This window comes from Thunnus albacares, chromosome 18 (assembly GCF_914725855.1).
Source record: "Thunnus albacares chromosome 18, fThuAlb1.1, whole genome shotgun sequence".
NCBI lineage: Eukaryota > Metazoa > Chordata > Actinopteri > Scombriformes > Scombridae > Thunnus > Thunnus albacares.
The window spans coordinates 5,456,180-5,480,077 of NC_058123.1; the positions used below are offsets into that span (position 1 = coordinate 5,456,180).

General features: G+C 40.6%; 1 protein-coding gene across 4 annotated transcripts in view; it reads left to right on the top strand.

Annotated features, from left to right (window-relative positions):
• The window catches only part of LOC122968724 (membrane-associated phosphatidylinositol transfer protein 2-like), a 62,443-nt gene extending 39,327 nt beyond the window's left edge, over positions 1-23,116 (top strand). For 3 of the 4 annotated variants that reach the window (XM_044334139.1, XM_044334140.1, XM_044334142.1), the window contains 22 exons: positions 2,261-2,599; positions 3,460-3,555; positions 4,356-4,460; positions 5,195-5,259; positions 5,787-5,877; positions 6,800-6,953; positions 7,041-7,230; positions 7,316-7,435; positions 8,655-8,866; positions 8,964-9,139; positions 10,672-10,842; positions 10,930-11,070; positions 12,467-12,628; positions 12,728-13,021; positions 14,277-14,425; positions 16,139-16,255; positions 17,505-17,621; positions 17,767-17,915; positions 18,041-18,190; positions 19,256-19,439; positions 19,524-19,652; positions 20,801-23,116. In XM_044334139.1, coding sequence (XP_044190074.1) covers positions 2,261-2,599; positions 3,460-3,555; positions 4,356-4,460; positions 5,195-5,259; positions 5,787-5,877; positions 6,800-6,953; positions 7,041-7,230; positions 7,316-7,435; positions 8,655-8,866; positions 8,964-9,139; positions 10,672-10,842; positions 10,930-11,070; positions 12,467-12,628; positions 12,728-13,021; positions 14,277-14,425; positions 16,139-16,255; positions 17,505-17,621; positions 17,767-17,915; positions 18,041-18,190; positions 19,256-19,439; positions 19,524-19,652; positions 20,801-21,172 — 3,683 coding nt within the window. In that variant the 3' untranslated portion in view covers positions 21,173-23,116. The remainder of the gene's footprint in view (positions 1-2,260; positions 2,600-3,459; positions 3,556-4,355; positions 4,461-5,194; positions 5,260-5,786; positions 5,878-6,799; positions 6,954-7,040; positions 7,231-7,315; positions 7,436-8,654; positions 8,867-8,963; positions 9,140-10,671; positions 10,843-10,929; positions 11,071-12,466; positions 12,629-12,727; positions 13,022-14,276; positions 14,426-16,138; positions 16,256-17,504; positions 17,622-17,766; positions 17,916-18,040; positions 18,191-19,255; positions 19,440-19,523; positions 19,653-20,800) is intronic. The other variant, XM_044334141.1, reaches the window with a different exon arrangement.
• The last annotated feature ends 782 nt before the right edge of the window (positions 23,117-23,898 follow it).

Genomic DNA, 23,898 nt, shown 5'->3' on the forward strand with positions numbered 1-23,898 from the left:
ATCTTTTATCCTTATTCCCAATTTACAAAATGTGGGAATGATTTTGAAAAGTCAGTAATAACCTTATTCCCAATAAATCAGGAATCATCCTGACTAGTCCTGAGTCATCCTCAAAAGTTGGTGGTAACCTTGAAAATGGGTGAATAACCCTAAAGAATCCGAGATAACCATGAAAAGTTATAAAGGGATATTTCAGGGTTAAATGTACCTGCATGTGTTTAAGTGTGTTTGTGTGTTTATGAATATAAAACAGTGACTAACTAGCAGGTATAAGAAAACAAAAGTCCTTATCTCTGTAAAGATTAACCACTGATTAATGAAAGTCTCTTGGTGAGGAGCAGAGAGAGAGAGAGATATGGGGGGAAGATACCGAGAACCAAATGAACAAGGTAAATAAATAAAATGCTAAAGGTAGCTGTCTGAGAAAGCAAAGAAAAAGTGTTTGAACGGCAGCTGCAGAGAGAAGTGTGGCTCCCTGAGATAACAGAGCAGACTGGATTAATTTCCTGCCAGTGTTGGGCTGTTTGTGTTTCATTGCTGTGATCTAAGACTGTTTATACACTCTCTCAGCCCTCAGCTCACTCCCTCACAGCATTTACTTCCAGGCTAATGAAGCAGCAGCTGCTCTATCTTCATAGCATTCTCACCACTCGGCGGTCTAATCAACGGATCTTCAACCATAAAATGTGTTTTTTCCCTTCTCGACACTCCCATTGCATCTGCTACTACTACTGTTACTTCCACCTGCAGGCTTTCGTGGAACTTTTTCTTTGTTTTTATGGTGTTATTTAGTGGGTTTCCACTCTAAAATACCAGCAATGGTCTTTGAGTTGTATAAGGTAGAATCTTTAACAAGCTTTATTAATCATCCATTCAGCAATTTCCACTTTTATGCTTAATTCAATGATGTGCGAATGGTTACTTTCACTGGATATGAATACAATAATGTTCTCTGTTTGCTCATTGTGGCTTTTATTGCTAGTTTCTGATCTGCTTGGTGGATTTTATAACCAGCTGGTGCTCATTTGGTTCATTGAGGGGAAGATATTGATTAAAATAAAATCCCCACTGGCAGATCGCCCTTTAGTTAATTCAAGTTATGTCTCTGTCGGCTGATTTATGTCACAGGAATGTGTTTTGTTCCTCACTAAAATAGATTTACATGCCAGTAAAGTTGGATCTGCAGAGCTTGATGATCAAAACATCTGGAACAACACTGAGAAAAGAGAGATTTGATATTAGAAAGCTAAGATTATACATCAAAAGGCTGCTGGAGCATTTAAAGCATTTCATGAGACATTTTATTTATAGCACCAGTTCCTTGAACCTGATTACAGTAGTCTAGGCATTGATCACTGACATGTGGAGGCTTTTAAGATAGTCGTATATGGAGGCTAATTAATTTTACAGTGATAGGCTGATTTTTATCATCTGAATACTTATTATATATTTGAAAAGTTTCAATCTGGTTTTCCGTTCACTTCATAGCTCTCAAACTGCTTCTATTTAAGCAACCGATGACCTTTTACTAACAGCTGATGATCGCGATTATTCAACTTTAATTCTACTTGATCTTTGATCAGCATTTGATACAGCTGATCATGCAAATTTGACAAATGGGCATCAGGGATACTGCATTAGACTGGTTTAAAACGCACATGCCAAACCGCCCTGACCTGTGGTGTTCCCCAAGGCTCCGTCCTTGGTCCCCTGTTGTTCTGTGTTTACTTTACATGATTCCACTACAACATATTAGCTGGATGACACTCTGATCTACACGTATGTGCAATTAAAAAGGTCAAAACCTAGTATATGGCTGGACTGTAAATGGTGAATGTGAGAAGTTGTGGTCAGTGTGTTACAGGAATAGTCAGAGGTAGTGTCTATAATGTGAATTCCTGGATATTAAATGTTCATCTGCAATTTTCTGTAGTGGTCCCAGTAATGTTTGTTGGTTAAAGTATATTAAAGTAGTATCACATGACATGATTAAAATATGTTTGAGTCACAACAAAAAGGTTATAAATGCAGCTGCTAGAACAATACTTTCCACCCGTATCTTGGGATGTTTGATTTGAAAGAGAACGTTAACCCCCACTGCTCTTTCATCTGTTTCACTCTGTGGATGTCTCTTATTTTCCTACTCTACTGGGAATTGTTTTCACTCAGATGCCCTCATGCAAAGCTGTCGGTCTCTGGTTTGCAAGGTGTTGTAAATAATAAAGTTTATTATAATAAACTCTTGCTGCTGTCCTTCCAGGCCTGCGTAAAGTGATGGTTCGAGCCCACCGGCAGGCGTGGTGCTGGCAGGACGAGTGGTACGGACTGACCATTGAGGACATCAGGCAGCTGGAGCTGGAGACCCAGCTGGCTTTAGCTAAGAAGATGGCACAGTACAGCCTCAATGAGGAGGGGGGAACAGAGACCAACGGCTCCTCCGTCAGCCAGGACCAGGAGCAGGGACCTGAGACCGTGGGATCCACTGCGGAGGCAGAAGCAGGAGGAACGAAGCTGGGGGATTCACTGGAGAGTCGAGGGGAGCTCACCAAGCAGTGGTCAACATCTTCTCGATCCTCCAACAGATCATCTAAGAGAGGAGGTGAGGAGGACTTAACGGTTTTTACCTCATTTACTTGCTTTTCGCCTGATACAGAATCAGCGAGATCATTAGTGACGATTTCCTCCTGTGTTAAGACTCGTCATCCTCCTGATACTTTTCTTTCATATTTTGTTTTATTGAAGCTAAATATGCTGGTTGACATCGGCAATAATAACACAGGATTGGGATCTTTCAATGACAAATGCAATGGATTGCATTTTATTGGCACAATATATTACATATTGCTTTTTTCTTAGTCTTAAGATAAAGGTCTGATATTGTTATTATCTCTTTAGGATCTCTTTCTAATATGATTACAAGCCCAGAAAATATGAGAATGATGAACCACTTTTCTTACCACACTGCCTCTAGCACTGGTTTTGTCCCTGAGAGGTTACTGTAGATGTTTGCCGTCCTTTATCTTGTATGCATCTATGAATGCTGTATATCAACTAAATTAGGTTTACTATCTTCTTCTTTAAATTTCCAGTGAATAACTCTGAGAAGAGAGCGATAATGTCAAAAATGTTGGGAATAATACTGAAAAGTCAGGATAATCATGAAAAAAGGTAATAGTCCTGAAAAATCAGGAAAAAGTCAAGAATAACTTCAAGGATCCAAAGCCAAGAATAATCAAGAAAACTTGGTCCTGAAAAGTCCTGAATAATCAAAAAAATCTTTGACTGTCTTTAAGAAGTTTTAAACTTTAAAAAGGCAGAAATAACCCTGAAAAGTTGTGGGGAATTGTCAAAGATAACCTTGGAATTATGTGAATAATTCTTAAAATCAAGAATAATCCTAAAAAGTTGGTGATAACGGTGAAAAACCAGGACTAACTCCTGTGTTTTGTGTGTGCACAGGTAGTCCGTCTCATCAGAGCATCTCAGAGTGGAGGATGCAGAGTATCGCCCGGGACTCAGAAGACAGCACAGACGATGAGTTCTTTGATGCACACGGTAAAATCCACTTTCTGTTTCTGTTGAAATGTAGGTCTTAGTCCGTACAGGCTATACACGAAGGTTTCAGTCGTTGTCTTGGATTTAAAGTGAGCACTGACTCTTGTAACACACACACTAAAGCATACAGATAGAAAAAAATGGCCTCAGGGGCAGAACGTACAAGTTTCAATTTGTGGATGGATTTCTAACACTAAGAGGGAAAATGTTTTAATTTCTAGACCTTTTATTATCAGACAAACCCCGACGGCCCTTTTCAGATGAACTCGAGTCCCCCTTCAGTGACACCCGTCATATTCAGTTATATTTTAAACTGGATGTCTTTTAAAACTTTAAAGAATATAAAAGTAATTGTTTAGTTCGTTTGCATTCCTGCTACCACCAGTCGGGGTGTCAGCAGGTGGATATTTAAACCATGGCATCCATTACTTTTAATTTGTTTCTAATGAATAAACAAACCAAAAAATAAAGGATAAAAGGCACTTAGCTAACATCCTTCCCATGATTTAGCTATTTGAACTTTAGACCATTACTGCTAGCTTACTATTTAAACTGTTTATATATTATTTTTAGCTAACTGCTCGTAGCTCGTAGTTTTCACACATTGCAACACACAATGTTCAGGTGTGACAGCTGACTGCATTTCAATACTCAATATTTCTACATACCACCTGGTCGGGAATCATTGATCTAGAGGCTGTGACAGTAAAGGTTTGATCCCTCTTGCAGTGACAGTAGCCTGGTCTGTGTTATGAGACTGATTAGATTCTTCTGATAGACGTCTTCTGTGTGTCTTGCAGAAGACTTTTCTGATAACGAGGAGATTTTTGCCAAGGAGATCACCAAGTGGAGCTCCAATGATCTGATGGACAAAATAGAAACAATAGAAGTGGATGAAGCACAAGGTAGGTGACCCTCCGTGTGTGTCTGAGTTGGGTTTAGTCGGAAGTGTTTATAGCCGTTAATACATAATATACAGAACAGTCTTGGCATCCTGTCCTGTTCATAGTTGTTCCAAACAGCTACACTTGGAAGACGGAGTGAAAATCCCGCCGTGAAAGAGGCGAACTGTGATAATCTTTTAAATACTGAGCACACATTTTCAGACAATCTCTCCTGGAAGACGCTCATAGTGTTGCACTCGGTTGTAAACACAAAAAGTCAAGCCAAGTCAATTGTTATTTATATAGCTCAGTATCACAAATCACAAATTTGCCTCGAGGAACTTTACAATCTGCACAGAATACAACATCCTCTATCCTTAGACCCTCCATTTGAATAAAAACTCCCCCCAGAAAAACCCCTTTAATGGGGAAAAAACTGAAAGAACCTCAGGAAGAGCAACAGAGGAGAGATCCCTCTTACAGGACGGACAGACATGTGATAGATGTTGTGTGTACAGAATAAAAAAAGTAGGTCTTCCTGATAAACTAAAGAGCTAAAAAGACATGACAACCCAGAAGATCAATGGCTAATAAATGATCTAAAAAAACATCAGTAAATGACGCATTTCTTGGCCTTACTTTCAATAGAACAAAGTCTCTTTATGCTCACATCAGATTCTTTACTCTTATAAATGAAAAATGGGATTTTTTCTTTCTTTTAAATATCAGTGAATAAGTGATTTATGTTTTCACAGAAACTTTGTTTCGGGAGTCAGGCGGAGAGTATGCTGTGATGAGTAATGAGGAGACGCAGATGGAGGTAAAGCTTCTTCACTATTTTCTAATTTCATTCCTGTCTTTCTCACACTAACACCCTTAATTAAATAGCTTGTAGATAATACTCCTCCTCCGAAATTAGCTTTCACTCATCCTGCCAGCGTAGTGAAATTAGGATCCTCCTCTTCACTGCAATCATCAGCTGACTTTTATTTCACTAGAGGTGGAAAAATAATGATTTTCACAGTTTATTCTCCCCGTATGAGTCTGTATAATTACTGTTTTTGGGTGTGTGTGTTCTTGATCTTTGTGTAAAGCGCCGTGTCTCAAAAAGACAAAGGCATCTTCAACTCATCAGGTTGTCCAGAAAGCTAAATGTAAGTCTGAGTAGCCAGTAGAGACAAAAGATGGTGCATAATCCTACCTACAGAAGCGAGTAGAATGACATTAGATGTCTTAGAAATAGAGCTAACAATAGAAATGTAAATGTAAGAGGACATTAGACCAAATCTAATGTTGTCTAGTTGTCTGTTATCACTTCCTCTGTGTTTTCTGTCCTCTCAACTGCAGGATTGTTCGTCTCAGCAGTGTCTTCAGCCCTCCAAGATTCACGTTCTCGTTCTGGTCTTGCATGGAGGAAACATTTTGGACACTGGTTCTGGTACAGCAGCAACCTCATACTGTCACACTTCATACATGCCAAGTACTTAAAATGACCCAAAAGTCAGAATTGATCAATTCTGTGGTAAAAAAACAAAACAAAACACCAACACAAGGACTGACAGCTTGTGGTAAAATCATCAAATTGCCTTTTTTGTTTGACCAACAGTCCAAAACCCAAAATATGTCATTTAAATTGACATAAAGAAGAGAATAGCAGCAAATCCTGTCATTTTACAAGCTTGAAACAGTAAATATTTGGTATTTATCCTTGATAAATGATAAATTAAATGATTACTCGATTGTATCTGGTAGACACATCGATGCAGAATTCATTTCAGTCTCTTTGTCAGTGTTGTAAAAGTGTTTCTGCTCTCAGTAACGCTGATAAAGTCAGAGTGAGCCGCTGATTCCCTGCAGTCCCTCGTATGGCCCTGTATTGCTTTACTAAGGCTGCAATTTACGATTATTTTCATTATCGATTCATCTGCCGATTAGTTTATATCTACAAATGTCTTGTTTTTTCTGTTCTAAAGTCCAAAATGCAAAGATATCGAATTTACTATAATAAAATACAAATAAAAGCAGGAAGTCCTCACATTTAAGAAGCACATTTTTACATTTTATTATCAAAAATGTTGCCAGTTAATTTTCTGCCAATCAGGACCCTTTCAATGTGTCACAATATAAATCAGACAGTTTGCAAACCGAATAACAGGAACAGACAGAAGAAAAAACTCATTTTGCAACACAAATTCAATTTATTTTTTCCAGATTTTGTTTTTTTGTGTTGAATTCTGAATAGTTTCACCTTTTCAACCCATTTAAAATTCACAACATGTCGATAGATGCAACTTGTGATCAATCACATTGCTTGAAACCGTTGTCTGACCCTTGTTGTTTGTTTGTTTGTTTGTTTGCAGGTGAGCAGAACAACAAGCAGGGAGACGTGAACACCCTGAGCGGGGCTTTTGAGACCGTGATGAGGGTCCATTATCCCGCAGCGCTGGGCCGCCTCGCCATCCGGATGGTCCCCTGTCCCGCCGTGTGTGTCGACGCCTTCTCACTCGTCTCCAAGTGAGCGATACTCCCGTGTATTAAGCGTGTTATCGTCACGTGTAAACACAGACAGACAGAAAATAACGTGTCCTCTCGGCTTTGCAGCCTGAGCCCCTACAGCTACGATGAGAGCTGCCTGTCCAGCAGTCAGGACCACATCCCGCTGGCCGCTCTGCCCCTTTTGGCTACCTCCGCGCCGCAGTACCAAGACGCCGTGGCAACCGTCATCGTGCGAGCCAATCAGGTGTACAGTGACTTCATCAAGTCTTTAGAAGGAGCGTCTTTTTCCGGCCAGGTCAGTGTGTAACCTGAAGGTTGTGTAAGAGACTGTTGATGTATGTGTGTGTATTTATGTGTGTATTATCTGCTCTCTGGTGCAGGTGTGTGTCATCGGGGACTGTGTCGGCGGCATCCTGGGCTTCGACGCTCTGTGCAGCAGCTCTGTGACGGTGTCAGAGAGCCAAAACAGCAGCAGACGAGGCAGCGCCATCAGTGTGCAGGTATCAATCTCAACTCTGTGAGACATCAAACAAAACTAAAGCTGCGTCCCAAACACACGCTGCCCCTGTGGTTCAGAGCAGGTTTTTGAGTATGTGAGTGTGTTCATCCTGGAAAAGTGACAAAACAGTTTGTATGCAGACTAAAAAGCTGTTGATTCTTGAGTTTGCACATATTACATCATTTCCTGATAGTACAAAAACGATGTAGTAAGTTGATTTCATGTAAACTGACTGCAAAAACGTTTTTACTACTAAACTACAACTATACTATTATGAAAATTGGTGTTAAAGCTGCAATGATTAGCTGATTAAATTGATTAATGGATGGACAGGACATAAATCGGCAACTAGTTTGAAATAGTTTCAAAGTTTCAAATAATCGTTTTGGGTTGTTTTTTTTAAGCAAAAATGCCAAATATTCAGTGGTTGCAGCTTCTCAAATGTGAGAATTTAAAGCTTTTCTGTGTCAAACATGATAGAAAACTGAATATCTTTGGATTTTTGACTGTTGATTTGACAAAACAGGGTATTTACATAACAGGCATTTTTCTTTACTTTCTGAAATTTTATAGACAAAACAAAAAAAAATAGGCAGATTAATTGATAATGAAAATAATCATTAGTTGCAGCCCTAATTAGTATGTATATACAGTACTGTATACAGTGAGGATGTAGCATGCAAATGGGAAACAGCTTTACAGCCATGCTAGCAGCTCTGTGAGGTCGTACTTTGGGTTAAATGCTTAAAACATGTTTGGAGGGGACCTTTAACCCTCCTGTTGTCCTCCCGGGTCAAAATTGACCCGGGAGGACAACAGGTATCATTATGTGCTGTCATCCAAAAAATTGAAATGATTTCAAAACAGTATCCTGACTAAGAAATTATGAATTATTTTAACTATAGTTGAGATCAGAGGAAAATATGTTGATGGATTATGGCAGACTGGTATATGTGAAAGTTTAGTCAGGATACTGTTGTCCTCCCGGGTCAAAATTGACCCGAGGACAACAGGAGGGTTAAGATATTTCACTTTATATGTGAAAACTTTACTAAATTTCATGGCGATCCATCCAATATTTGTTTAGATATTTCAGTCTGGACCAGAGCCATGTTTTTAGCTGGCATGGCTAAATATTTAAAACTGTAAATTTAACTGTTTAACTACGTGTTTAAAGCCTGACGAGGATCTTTTCGCTCTCTCCTGTCTCTGTCTCTCAGGACACAGACCTTCTCTCTCCGGGTATCGTCATAAACAGCGTCTCTCCTTCCTCGCCGACCCTGGAAGGAAGCCGCCATCTCAGCCGCAGCAACATCGATATCCCTCGCTGCTCGGGGCCCGACGACCCCAAGAAGCAACTTCCACGCAAGCGCAGCGACTCCTCCACGTACGAACTGGACACCATCAAACACCACCAAGCCTTCCTGTCCAGGTGAAATATCGTCCATTAACGTTAAGAGACGGACGCAAACGTCACAAACGCGTCACGCGGACGTCAGCTGATATTTGAATGTTTCCTCTCTGAGCAGTCTTCACTCCAGCGTGCTCCACGGGGAGCCCGGATCACGACGCTCCAGCAACAGCACCATGCTGGAGGGAGGCTCCTTGGGAAAGTTCGACTTCGAGGTGACTGACTTCTTCCTGTTTGGATCTCCTCTGGGGTTGGTGCTCGCACTGAGGAAGACTGTGGTGCCCTCGTTAGACGGTGAGGAAGGTTTTCTCTCTTTTTATGAGTCTTTGTTTTTGTTTACTTCTGATTTATCATGATGCTCCTCATGTTCTCAATAATACTGCGAGTTTAAGTCTTTTTCCTTTTGCCAGATAAGCAGGAAGTGGTTATTTGTAGCCTCTGATGTTTCTTCCTGTGTGGGGTGAATGTCTCCAGCAGCTGGAAAGCAGGTGTCAGGGGTCAGAGGTCATGTTTCTGATCTCAAAAGGCTGAAAAAGTTTTGGCTGCAACATTTGAGAGCGAAAGACAACATGAGAGAAGAAGTGACGGAGGACTGAGCTCACGCACACGCACATATCTGACTTAATTGTGTGTCATTTGGGGTTTAAAGGAGAAAAGTTACTGAACTGCAGCTGTGAGGTTAACATCTGGAATCCTTTCCAATTAAATGTGATTATAGTTCTTCCAAAAATATTAAAAGTTTATCTTTTCATGTCTTAGTTTCTCAGCCAAATTATTTCTTGCTGAATCATTATTTTTGATTGACTGAAGAAGAAAACAAAACAACACAAAGCTTTTTTCTTACAGACTGAGAAGGTTTAGGTTGAACAGCTTATCATGCCGACTCTCAAAAGTCACAGATAGTTTTATATTTCTTCAATAAATAATTCTAAAACTTTTTATTATTAAACTTGCAAAGTGTGCTACACGTTTACTGTTCCTCACTAAAGTGGTGTCATAAATTTAGCCCTGCGAGGCAGCTATAATGGAAATTTTTTAATAACAATGTCTGAGGTGTCAGTGTGTAATGTGTTGGTTTTCGCTCGTAGTGATGAACCTACGGAGAATTATTAGCGACTCTGCAGCTCCTCTCAGCTTTACGGAGCTTTATATTGAGTTTCAGCTCATTGTTTATCTGTCCGGCTGCAACTTTACTGTTTTGGTTCACTCTCAGTGCTCTCATAGCGTCGTTTTTGGCAGCTGTTTTCAGAGTAAAAGCTCTAAAAAGCCACTGTACACTACCTGCTCAGCACCAAATAGCAAACAGTCACAGTTAGCTGTAGACTAGCTGGTGAACATAGTGGAGCATTTAGCGGCTAAAGAGCCAGATATTTCCCTCAGGAGTTGGTGGAGAACAAAAACAGAGCAAAAAGAGAGTAAATATTGGACTTAGATTCACTAGGTGGACAGAAACACGACTCCGTTACGTTGCTCCATAACTGCTGGATGTGGAAATAAGCAACTGTTTGCTAACAAGTTCAACATATCAACTTAAAAGGTGACGATGACATCACCAAAACTGTCCAATTAATGAGTTAACTGTCAGTTCCCATGACTTGATAATTACAGCACTTTTTTGTTTTGCTGTTAAAGATGAACTAACAGTAACAGCAGCTGCTTTTCTTCACCTCCAGTGGTTTTAACGTCTCACTTTGCTGCTGTGATGAGGAAGTGTACTCCAGGGCGTGTCAGTACACTGTGACATCACTGTTGGGTGCGGTTACTGATGTGACAGACCTCAGACGTTCTACATCTCTTATTGCGCAGTGTTTCTCTCCTGTTTCCAGTGTCCGCTCTGCGTCCGGCCTGTCAGCAGGTTTACAACCTGTTTCATCCAGCCGACCCCTCGGCCTCCCGTCTCGAGCCTCTCCTGGACAAGAGGTTCCACCTGCTGCCTCCTTTTAGCGTCCCCCGCTACCAGCGCTTTCCTCTGGGCGATGGACACTCAGCTCTCCTGGGTGAGTCGACGCTCACACAAACATCACGAGGTATTTCACTGTCTTTGTTGCTTGTGTGTCATCCAGCTTTTGTCTCTTTTCTTGTAGTTGAGACCGTGCAGAGTAACCCTCAGCTTCTGATGGAGACGGGCGGTGCAGCGTCCCACCGCCTCCAGGAAAGCACCATCAGTGAGACGTCCATCCCTGTGCCCGTCCTCAACTGGCAGACCTCGCAGCCTCACGCTGAGAGTGTGTATCTGTTCGCTTTGTCTCGCCCGTCACAGTCTGTTACTACTGTTGCTCTCTTTATCTCCTCTGTCGTGCTGTTATTTGTTTTTCTGATGCAGGCTTTGATTATTTTTTAAAAGGGAAATTCTCTTTTATTACAGCTTGGGTTTTATTTATGTAGCTTCGGCTGTCATCTATATTGGTTGTGATAGCATTTTATTCACCATGTTAACGGCTGAACACGGTGACAATATCTGTAAAAGAAGTCAGACAGGGCAAGAAATGTGCTGTTAGATGATTTGATTTTTGAAGTTTTAAACAACTCCCAGGTTATTTGGAAAAGAAAACAAAGGTTAACAGTAAAATAATTCCAAAACTGTTGCAGTTTTTTGGTTCAGATGACAATTTACTTGCTGTGGTTGTGCACAGTTTTCCTGTATAGTGGAGGATTATTAATATATTTTTGGGTGTGCTCACTTGTACCTCCGGTTTACAACATATCTGATCGTCTGACTGCTGGTGTTTCTTACACTGTATCTGTATGTACCATGTTCCCAGATCTCAGAAATTACTAGTACAGTGTTATTATGACCACTGATGGTTGAAGTTTTAGTTTTGGCACCAATGATGCCAAAACTACAAAAGTAAGATCCAAATTGTAATAAAGTTTTTGCTTAAATCACTATTTAATTAATTCCCATCCACACGACACGCATACACAACAAGGCAATTCAAAATGCTTTACATAGAGCATAAAAGAATATGAAAGCAACACAAGTAAAAAGACATAAAAACAATTAAAAGGTATTAAATTTGTAAAGCAAAAAAGTCCTAATGAAGTCCTTGCAGGTTGAAACTTTGCATTAATAAAAACTTGTGAGCTTTCTACAGAGAGCTTTTCCTTTTTGTTTGTCTGATTTTAGTCATTTGACCGGCTCAGATTCGCCCGTCACACTGTGCTGAGAGCTGACATGTATCAGCACATCATCTGATTTTTATGTACAGAGAGTCTGACTGCTGTGAACCTGAGAAACTCAGGCCAGAAAGAGTGTTGCGTTACTATGACAACAGGCACATTTGAGCTGTCATGTCAGCGACCTTAGCTGTGACATAACTACATATTTAGCAAAGCTTTTAACACAGTGATTTTGATACTTATTGCATATTTTCTGCACATGGATGTATCTGAAAACACAATATTAAAATGTAGTTCATGTGAATTACCACATTATTTTTAGGCGATAAAATGTACAGTAGTGAACAAATCTTGCGGCACACTTTGCTTGTCCTCACGGCACCCCGGGAACCGCTGCATTCATTCATAATCATTAATTCATCATCTGCTTGCTCATCTTTGCAGTGAAGAACATGACTCTAACTCCTCTCTCCTGGTTTTTTTTTTTTTTTACCTCTGTAGCGGATAGTCTTCACTCTCATATTTTTGTTGACGGCCCTTATCCGGCATCCACGTCACCAGGAGTCCCTCACCTTCGTTGCAACCGCAGGGCCAGCGAGGCCAGCATAGCCAGCCAGGTGTCAGGCTTAGCCGACTCTTACACCGCCTCCAACATCGCCACAAGTAAGTTGACGTCAAACCTCCCATGTTTCGGTCTTACGAGCTGGTAGCTGATGTTTACATGTTGACGTTCTTATTTCCTCCCTTCAAAAATCCCCTCAGCACACAAACATGAAGTCACCCAGACTAAAAGGTCCAGTCTGCTGTCCCAGCTGCCTCTACCCTACAATAAATTTGCCGCTCGGAGCCCGTCCCCCCGATTGCGCAAGAAAAGGTCCATCCGTCAGGTGTTCCTGAGACTCAACGGTGTGGAGTCTGAGCAGAACTTAGACCTGAGCTCTGACATGAGCTCTGATCTCACCGATGTCACCTCTGATCTCACCGATGTCGCCTCCGACATCACTGACATCAGCTCTGTCCCCCCTTCACCCCGGGTGCTGAAGAACATAGAGCAAGGTACCCTGGGAGCTGTAGTAAGAGGACATGAGGGAAGGATGCTAGACTTCATCCTCATTACCTGAGCTCTTTCCTTACTTCCTCTCTCAGATAGTCTGGTTACAACTTATAATACAGCCAGAGATTTAGGGTTTAATTTCAGTGTATATAACAGGTACCAATAAAATACTTAGTGGCTCCTACTGGTAGCAATGGAAGAAATCAAGACTATGGTGATACTGTAAATACATTGAAATACATTATCACATATGTTTCTTTCCTGGCAGATACCAAGTATTCTTAAAAATACTATAAAAAATAAAAAATACTATAATAAATACAATAAATTACTACACAAATATACTATAATTTATTTCTCCAACCCTCCAAAATGCCCAGAAGTTGTTCCTTTGCTCCCCCTAGCCTTGTTTCCTTCCATTGTAATTATGTCTAAATAAGTGAAGTAAGTATTTTATTGGCACTGTAAATCTCAGGCTGCATTATAAAGTGTTACTTATAGTCCTCCTCAGTAACCCTGTTTCCAAAAATTACAACAACAGACCCGTAATCCTTCTTGTGCGACCTCTCCTCAGCTCAGTTTCATGAGAACTATGTCTATGCTTAGACCTATCTGTCTATCTGTCCCTAACAAGACGTACAACTAAAAGGTTCTTACGGAGTCTGAGCTGTTGTTGTCTGTTGCGAGTTTGCGTCTCTAACCTCTTTACAGCTCATCATCGTCTAATGTTTCCTAATGAAAACCCTTGAAACTGCTCTGTCTTCGTATCAACGTTCCTCCACTGTAATGTATGATAATCCTGAACTCCTTCATCTGTAAATGAGCAGAATGTAAATCTGCAGTGGACTTTTTTAGGGCTGCAACTAATGATTACTTTCTCGATTAATCGTTTACTGGGTGAAATGTTAAAAACTTGTGAAAAAATGGCATGAACAGTTTCTCATAGACCTCAATTTGCAGATTTGTTCAATTAAGAGTCTAAAACGTAAAGATATTCAATATACTGTCATATATGGCAAATCGTCACATTTGAGATATTTGGTATTTTTGCTTGAAAAAAGATGATTAAACAGTTTTTAAAATTGTTTAATTTCACTTGATCAAGTAATCGATTAATCGACTAATCGCTGCCTGCGGCTCTAGACTCTTTTTTCCGCCACGCCTCGAACAAAGGTCAAAGTCCCGGATGCACTGTTTCCTTAATCTCACTGTATCTTTTGTTTTTCCCATCTTTTCCTCGTTGTCTCCCGGCTGTAGTTGCTTCTCGGTGGTGGGGCAGTAAGAGGATGGACTACGCCCTGTACTGTCCTGACGCCCTGACAGCGTTTCCCACGGTGGCTCTGCCTCATCTCTTCCATGCCTCCTACTGGGAGTCTACAGACGTCGTCTCTTTTCTACTCAGACAGGTTCATAAAATACTGCTATCAGTTTAATTTCCTCTGATCATAAAGTTGGAAATTTGATGAGTTTTTGCATCTGTAATCACATCAGTGTTTCATGTTGTTGAAGGAAGAGTTTGTATTAGCCATGCTAGCAGCGTGGCTTTGTTGTGGGGGTGGGAATATTGCCTGGGTGGTCCAGACTGAAGTATCTCAACGACTATTTGATGGATTGCCATGAAATTGGGTAAAGCCATTACTGATCCCCAGAGGATGAAGCCCTCTGACTTTGGTGATCCTCTGACTTTGCCTTTACCGCCCACATGAGGTTTAATTTGTGGTTTTTAGTGAAATGTCTCAAAAACTGTTTGATGCGTTGCCATGAAATTTGGAAGACACATTCATGCAAAATGTTACTCTGGTTTACAGAATCAGAGCAAAAACATAGCATTAAAAGAGAAATACATACATATGCATTTACACATAGAGTTAATAACAGTTTGACTGTAAAGCGCAGATATGTGCAAATGTTAGAATACTAATTCCTTCATAGCTTATTTATCCTATTATTGGCATTTGGTATGAATAATTTTTTAAATATTTTTGTCCTGGCCAGAGTAGTTTTATAACATTGGCCTGATGGGAGGAGCTGGAATGAGTTTAAGAAAGGATGTGAAGGGTCCTATGTGGTTGTTTGCCTGGGTGTTGTGATCTGATAGTGACTGGATGGTTCCTGCCATTTTACTCACATGGTTGATGATTCAAGAAAGTTTTGATTTGTTTTCAACAGGGAGAAAATTGAAATGAGGACTGACTGTGACTTGTAAACACAGCTGTTAAAAAGTCTGTCCGACCAAACACCTGCAAAATGACATCCCCATTAGCCTCAGCTGTACTTTGTGTTTAGCACTGATTAGCAAATGTTAGCATGCTATCATGCTGAACAAGGACGGTGAACATTAAACCTACTAAATATGCAAACATGTTAGCACTGTCAGCGTTAGCATGCTGATGTTAGCTTGCTGATGTTAGCTTGCTGATGTTAGCTTGTGTAGCCTCACAGAGCTGCTAGCAAGCTGTAAACTCTTAGCCTTGTTTGAGTTCTGCAGCTGTTTTGGCTTCTATAATAAGTAATTGTTTGGGATTTCTGTCATCTATATTCATTTTCTACCCATTTATGTAGTTTTTAAGTAGAGTTCATTGTCACAGATGTCCATTCTTTTCTTCATATACTGAACGTCATCTCTAGCTGCAATGTAGAGTTCGGCGCAGTAAATGGAGGACAAACTCATAAACCTTGTTGAGTGAAACAAAGTACTCCACAGTCCAGCCAAACATGATGCGACAGCAATATATCATTCATTTTAATGGGGTTTTTTTTTTTAAGAACGTACATTTATCTTCATTGCTATAATGAACCAGAATATGCGGATGAAGAATTACAACAGATGGATGCCAAGAAAGCAAGTAGAGGAAGTGCTTACTTGAGTAAGTACTTTAAATTAAAACTCTAAAACTTTGAATTAACTACTTCGTAATGGCAGACTGCTGTAGCATCATACAGTATTAGCTTTGGCTGAACTGTGGAGAGCTGAGACAAGCAGAAGTGTCCTTTTCAAGTCACTTCAAGAAGATCAGGATGACTGACAGTAACTATTTAGTACTACTTAAGTATGAGACACGGACACAGTAGACGTCATAGAGTCTGATAAGTTCTTTTAAACTAATTTTCTTTCCTAGGTGATGAGACATGAGAACTCCAGTATTTTGGAGCTGGATGGTAAAGAAGTGTCTGAATTCACTCCGTCCAAACCTCGAGAGAAGTGGCTCCGCAAGAGGACTCATGTTAAAATTAGGGTAAGAGCTCTCTTTGCATTTAACTGCATTTCCTCCAAAAAGTGGACTGAGAAGAAATGCAGAACTTTTTAAAGATTTCCATCTTTTCATTTGGTCCATAATACTTATTTTGCAAATATGGACGAATCACTGAACTTAAAAAATGCTGATTTGCTCTCTGGTGGAGAGTTAAATGAGAAGACTGATACCATTCTCATATTCATACAGTAAATATGAAGCTACTGCAGGTATCCGATGAGCTTAGCTTAGCATAAAGACTGGAAGCAGGGGGAAACAACTCACCTGGTTCTGTCCAGTGGTTACAACAAATCAGCTCACTAATAGAGGTTTTTTCACAGCAGACATTTTGACTTGACGTAGCAGGAAAAACGATGGCTCAGTTCCATTCAAGTGTCCAAAGAAGCCGTACTGGTGAGCCATCATGCACAACACCAGGATCATGGATTTAGAAAAACTATATGGGATTCAGTCATTATTAACATTATTAATTGCACCTGTATTTTACTGCGTTGGCATGTCAAAATGTCTGCTGTGGATTTTTGTGGGAGAGTGAAAACAACAAAACTGCAGGAGTACAATGAGGGAAAGAAAGGGAAATTTCCATAATATTTACAGTGTCATTTATTTCTCCTTTCAAATTGAATTGGCCCTGTTCTCCATTGTCTTGATTTCCTCCACTGTGCATAAATTTAGGTACCAGTAGGAGCCACTAAGTGTTTTATTGGTACCTGTTATAATACAGCTGGGGATTTATAGTTTAATTTCAGAGTATATAAGAGAGGAAGATGTCTGAGGAGGAAGGAAAGAGCTCAGGTAATAAGGATGAAGTCTAGCGTCCTCGTTCACAGCCAAGAAATAGTTCAACACATAACTGCCTGTAAAATGGTTAATTGTTGTCTTTACACTTTGGTTTTAATACACACTAAAGCTGCTTTCATGCCATGTATAATGGATGGGAAGCATTAAAGTCTCATGTCAAAGACTTGCGAGCGTTTGTCGGACAACTCAGGAAGGTTTTATGATAATTGAGTTGGTCATGTGACTGTTTCAGTATTTACACTGAACGACAGACTTTGGCTGACGTCCATGTTTGATTGGTTTTCAGGCATTTCTGTTTCATTAAGTGGAAGCATATTTTCCAAAACGTTGAACTACTCTTTATTATCAGAAATGTAAATGTGAAATGACAACGACTGAAACCAGGAGGACTGTGTTCTGATTTCCTGTTTGATCTTCCTGTGGGTGTCAGAATGTGACAGCTAACCACCGTGTGAATGACGCCGTGTTCACGGAGGACGGCGCCCAGATGGTGACCGGACGTTTCATGTACGGCCCTCTGGACATGGTCACCCTTACTGGAGAGAAGGTAATGACACGTCCAGCTGCGACATACCAAAAATATAAGATATAAAGCGAGAGAGTTATGTAATCATGTCACCATCTGTGCCATCGCAAGGTCGCACAGTAGAGTGTCATGTTAAAAAAAAGATCTTCCTTGATGTTCCCTGCAGATTGACATCCACATCATGACCCAGCCTCCCTCTGGAGAGTGGGTGTACTTTAACACAGAGCTCACCAACAGCAGTGGACGTATCTCTTATGTAATCCCTGAGAACAAAAGGCTGGGTATCGGGGTGTATCCTGTCAAAATGGTGGTCAGGTATGCTAAGTCATTGTTATTTCATTGCCTTTTATTTTATTATCATACTTCTATAAAAAAATGCATGTTTAACTTTCACATCTGCTCCTTTTGTAATTCCTTTTCTTTTCCTTCTTTCTCTGCAGGGGTGATCATACATTTGCAGACAGCTATCTAACCATTGTACCACGAGGGACTGAGTTTGTTGTGTTCAGTATCGACGGGTCATTTGCCGCCAGCGTGTCCATCATGGGCAGCGACCCAAAAGTTCGAGCTGGAGCTGTGGATGTGGTGAGGTAAGAGCAATACCCGGCACTGACTGTAGCTTTATTTATTTAAATTTCATTAAGAGTATAAACCCCTTGAGATGCACCATCGAGATCAAATAACATTATGTCAAAGTACTGAATCTACTTATAAACTAAACTGATGGTAAATACAACTAAAAACAATAACAAGTAGATTTAAAGTAAACAAGCAAAGAAATCTTGATGTCTTGAAAGAACTCTGTCTGAGTCAGTTAGGCAAATTATTCCAATCTGATGGTGCTTTAAACATAGAAGCACATCTAGCAATTTCTTTAAAGACTCTCAGCACATTAAAAAAAAAAGGTTGTCGAGTGTGTCTGAGTGAATATGATGATCTGAATGGAACTGAAAGCTGTTTTAAGTATAAAGGATTAAAGTAAATGCATTTGGAAAACAAAGAGCAACCAATGTTTATTCTGCAAGTTATCTGGGTAACTTAATTATACAGTGAACTGTGTCATGAAATGCTATCAGTTTGTTTATTAAAGCCACAAATTGTAGAAATTTCATGTGATTATTGCATCTTTTCCACACTCCACAACCCATCTTTGCATGCCGGGTCTATTTTTGCAGGATTGGTTTGCATTTGTTTCTGACTTTGTGTCATCATATATACAGCAAAACTATTTGTATGTGAGAGAAAGAGAGAAGGAGGGAGGGAGGTGGGCTCCTTCCAGTCTCCTCCTGTGTTTTTGTCTCTTTCTTGTTAGACATCAGAAGTGAAATTTGATCATAAAAGCTCATAAATGCTAAGTGCTAACCAGCAGTCATTACCTAAATGTTGTGCTGCAGATAAAATAGTTATTTTATGATGATTGTCTGACAAAATGAATGAAAATACAGGTTGATGGATGGGTTCACAATTTTTAAGTCTTTCTTAAAACAACAATCAGGTGTTTATATGAACATTAACACGTTTTGCTTGCTGTAATTATCCCTGCTGTCGTAACAGAACAGTAACAGAACATCTAGTTTTATTTCTCCTTTACTTTCTGTTTTTTCAGCTTCAAATCTTAAATATCTCTATTCTTTCTTCTCATTTTTTGTGTGCAGGTACTGGCAGGATTTGGGCTACATGATAGTTTATGTAACGGGTCGTCCTGACATGCAGAAGCAACGCGTGGTGGCTTGGCTCTCGCAGCATAACTTCCCTCACGGCATCGTCTCCTTCTGCGACGGGCTGGTTCACGACCCTCTCAGACACAAGGCCAACTTCCTCAAATCCCTTATCGGCGAGGTAAGGGAGGTCGACGTTAGTTTCAGGCGACGTTACGATAAAATCCTTTGAAGTGTCTGAAAGCTGACCTCCCTCTCTGATCAGGCCCATATGAGGATCTTCGCAGCCTACGGCTCCACCAAGGACATCTCTGTGTACACCTCTGTCAGCCTGCCGCCGTCCCATATCTACATAGTGGGAAGGCCCACGAAGAAAATGCAGCACCAGTGTCAGGTATGGAAGAAATCCAGATAGTAAAGGCGTGTATTTCAGGTTTAAACACCCCTCTGATATATTTCATACATCATTTTCCTGTATACAAATTACTGCAGCACAACCCTCAGACAATCAAAGCACGTTACTGTTGTTTTGTGAAGTGCATGCAATGAATGAATTGTCATAAAAATGCAAGTCAGTTCATCGTGATAACATTTTAACCACCTGGTTTGTTGGACAGACTGACTTTTTAACTCACATTATTAAGAGTTTTTTATCATATGTTTTAATGTAAAATCTTGACCTGAAAAGTAATTAACAGTAGCTGAATATAGTGGAGTAGAAGCATAAAGTAGCATAAAATGGAAATACTGAAGTAAAGTACAAGTAATCCAAGGCCATGAAAAAATATGTTAATGTTATGAAGTATGCAAGTTGTTATGATTATTGTGTGTTTGAGCTCAGTTACTGCACTGTAAACAAAGTTGTGAAAGTGAAGAAAAATCAACAATTATTTCATAATACATGTATGTAGCAGCTATAATTGATATTTTTCAGAAAAACTATGTCTGATCTGTCAGTGTGTAATGTGTTGGTCGTGGCTCGTAACCCAAACCCTCTACAGAGAATTATCAGTGACTCTGCAGCTCCTCTTGGCTTTCAGCTCATTGTTTATCTGTCCGGCTGCAACTTCACTGTTTTGGTTCACTCTCAGCGCTCTCATAGTGTTATTTTGGGCCGCAGCAGGCAGCTGTTTTCAGAGAAAAAGCTCTAAAAAGCCATTGAACCAAACGGCAAACAGACACAGTTAACTGTAGACTAGCTGGTGAACATAGTGGAGCATTTAGCAGCTAAAGAGCCAGATATTTCCCTCAGGAGTTGGTAGAGAACAAAAACAGAGCTAAAAGAGAGTGAATATTGGACTTATATTCACAAACACGACTCCAAATGAATGATGGATGTGGGAAATAAGCAACTGTTTGCTAATAAGTTCAACATATCAACTTAAAAGGTGACGATATGTCATTGTTGTGTTCACTACTTGCTTCTGCTGGAAACAAGTGGCCAAAAAAATCAGTTAATGCAGGTTTTAAAAAACAACAGTTTCAGTCTTGGCTACACCACTGCCTGACAGTAAAGTGCTTGATTCTCTGATTCTCTTCCAGTTCATCCCAGATGGATACGCTTCCCACCTGTCCCAGCTGGAGTACAACCAGAGGTCCCGTCCTGCCAAATCCGGCAGCACGCGCATGGTCCTCCGCAAGGGCAGCTTCGGGTTAGGAGCAGCGGGGGGAGACTTCCTCCGCAAACGCAATCACATCTTTCGCACCATCTCCTCCCAGCAGCCCGGAGGGTCTGGGTCCGGCTCTCCCAGCCAGCCGGGCCGGACTGAGCGCACGCTGAGCCAGTGCGAGATGGAGCGAGACCGAGGCGTGGCGGCGGCGGCGACGCAGAGGAGTATGAGTATAGCAGCCGGGTGTTGGGGCCGCAGCGGGAGCACCAGGGAGGGGAGCGGAGGGTCACTCGGCCCTAAGTAAGGTTCAGATAGAGCTACGGTGTTGAAGGACCCGGCCCGAACCACCATGATCTCTGGACGGGGCTAAAATAGAGGAGAGAAGGGTGGATGGAGAGAGGAGAGAAGCAGGGGGGGGGGTGGATGCAGGGTTTGTATTTTAGGCATATACCATGACTAATACTCTTGTTTGGATCAGAGGAGAATAGTGAAGGAGGCGTAGAGAGGAATCTGTCCAGAAGGAGTGAAATAATCAGGCCAAGAGGGATCCAGCGAACAAAAGCTCTGTAGCATGACTCTTTTACAGTAATACTTTTATAGGATACATAGCTAACTATTAAAAATGACAAGGAAGGATTAAATGAAATAATGTAAGCCTTAAACTAATCTCGTACAACGGGACCCCCTTTCTGAACACACACACACACACACACACACACACACATATATATAAATATACAAGACACTGTCCAAGCAGTCACACTAATGAGCTCAGGACAAACTGCAGAGCCAGATTCATTTTCAAAAACAGCCAAACAAGGGTTTGAGCCCAAGTTAGCTGGCAAAAAAAAAAAAAGCCAACCTGTTTTTGTCCCGCTGTCTGCTGAGAGGCGTGTTTAAAAGACAACACTCGACCCAGCAATGACTGGCAATAAGTATAGAAAACCCTCACAATGCAAGAAGAGACAAACAAATGTAAGGAGAGAGGGAACAAACATTGACATCTTCTTGTAAAAGGTTAATTCATCCAAATGAGAAAATAGTAACATATTTCTTCACTTAACTGTATCAAGCCATCAAGATAGTTTTGTTTTTTTCCAAAGGTCAATGGAAATTTCTACTTTCTACCGAAGAAATAGTCATTAGAGCCAAGTTTCCATTCAAATTTAGCTTAAATTTGAAGTGAGTTTCCAGAAAATCAGTAAAATGAGAACAAACTGTTGGTGGTGTAAAGGCGTTCACAATTTTCAGAGCCCTAAAAATTTTTAATTCACTGTCACATATGACAGAGACGAACAGCAAATCATCACATTTGAAAAGCTAAAAGCAGATAATTTTCAGCCTTTTTGCTTGAAAAATAACAGAAACGATTATTAAATCATCAAAACAGTTGCAGATTAAGTCGATTGATTAATAAAACTACATAAAACCACAGTTATCTTTGTGGCTTGATACCAGGTAAATGGGAAAATATATATATATATATTTTTACAATTTGGGTGAACTGACCCTTTAAACATCCGAGAGCTGGATTTGAAGGTACCGTTTTGTCTCGTCACAGAACAACATTGCCACTGATATATTACATGTATTTAAATACAGTTAACGTGTGTAAGTGGGACTGCTAGCAGGTCCAGTTTTCATCCCACCCTGTGTGAGACTCTGTAGTATTATCCCTTTCAGTGTGGCCTCTGGGCCATCCAAGGCCTTAATATCCAATGAGACACTTGCTCCACAGACGGACCAGAAAGCAGAAAACAGGGCATGCAGCATCAGAGCAACAACTGAAACTCTGTACAGTCCACAGCAACAATCCCTTTATATATTCATCTGCTTGCAATACCTCTGATCTACCTGTAGGTGGTGTTCTGTTCCCCACATGTACTGCTGCTGCTGCTGCTGCTGCTGCTGGGAGACACTGGTGTGGTGTTCCTCGGCTTTTTGCTGTTTTTGCTCGTACAGGACGGACCCGGTGTTTCTGCTGAGGAGCCTGTTTCGTGTCAGGCAGGATTTCCACGTGCAGCAGCTTTCACTGACAGAGATCCTGTTAATCTTTCAATATTTTTACCAAAACGGATCGAAGGATTAAGCCTGAATGTTAAAGTGTTGAAGAGACTGCTTTGATGCTTTTGTTGGTGAATGTGGAGAGAGGTGGGAGCGGATGAAAGCAAACATCTCTTTGTCGCTTCTGTCTTCTTAACTGTATATTTTCATACAAAGGGGACACAGAAGGAGAAGCCGCCTCACATCTTCAACCCAAAAAAACACAAATTAACGTGCACAAAAAGATCAGATTTCCCCCCTGCGGATTCCACCCTCGCTCATTAAAACCCATGAAAGCTTTCAGAGTAAGGACGTGTCGCACACTCATTCAACTATGCTATTGTTTTATGCCCAGCTTCCACACAACACAAGGGCGTGCCTGTGTCCACTCTGTGTGATCAGCAATGTCTTCAATCCACCACAAAAGCCAAAATCATTCTCTAATACTGTAGATAATCAACTGTGTAACCTCATTGTTGTTTTTTGCACTAGTTTAACGGTGGAAATATAGTGTAGTTACCATCTCATGTTGCTACATTTGAACACCTCTGTAGTGCATGACACCTTTTTATTTATTTCAGGGTATGTGCAGGTGTGCACACGTCTGTACATTTTGTCAGAATATGAAAATAATGTAAGTAAACGTGCCAAACCGACAGTAGACACTTCTAGAGAAGTATTTAGACTGTGTCCAAACTTTTATTATAGTAAGAAGGAGAGATGCTGTGTACAGTATGTACTGATGCTGCGCTCACGTCATGCAGGATAGATGTTAAGTTACAGATAATGTTACAGTTGAGAGTTTGTTCACGTTGCCCACACTGTGAGCTGTCACACCCAATAATGTTAATAAAGTTAATGGATATGGCTGGAAATTTTCTATATTTTTCTTATTGTCAACAAATCTCATGTTTGAAGCCAAACCAACAATGAACTGATCTACTAACAAGTATTGTGTGTGTATCCAAAGCCTGATATATCTTATTT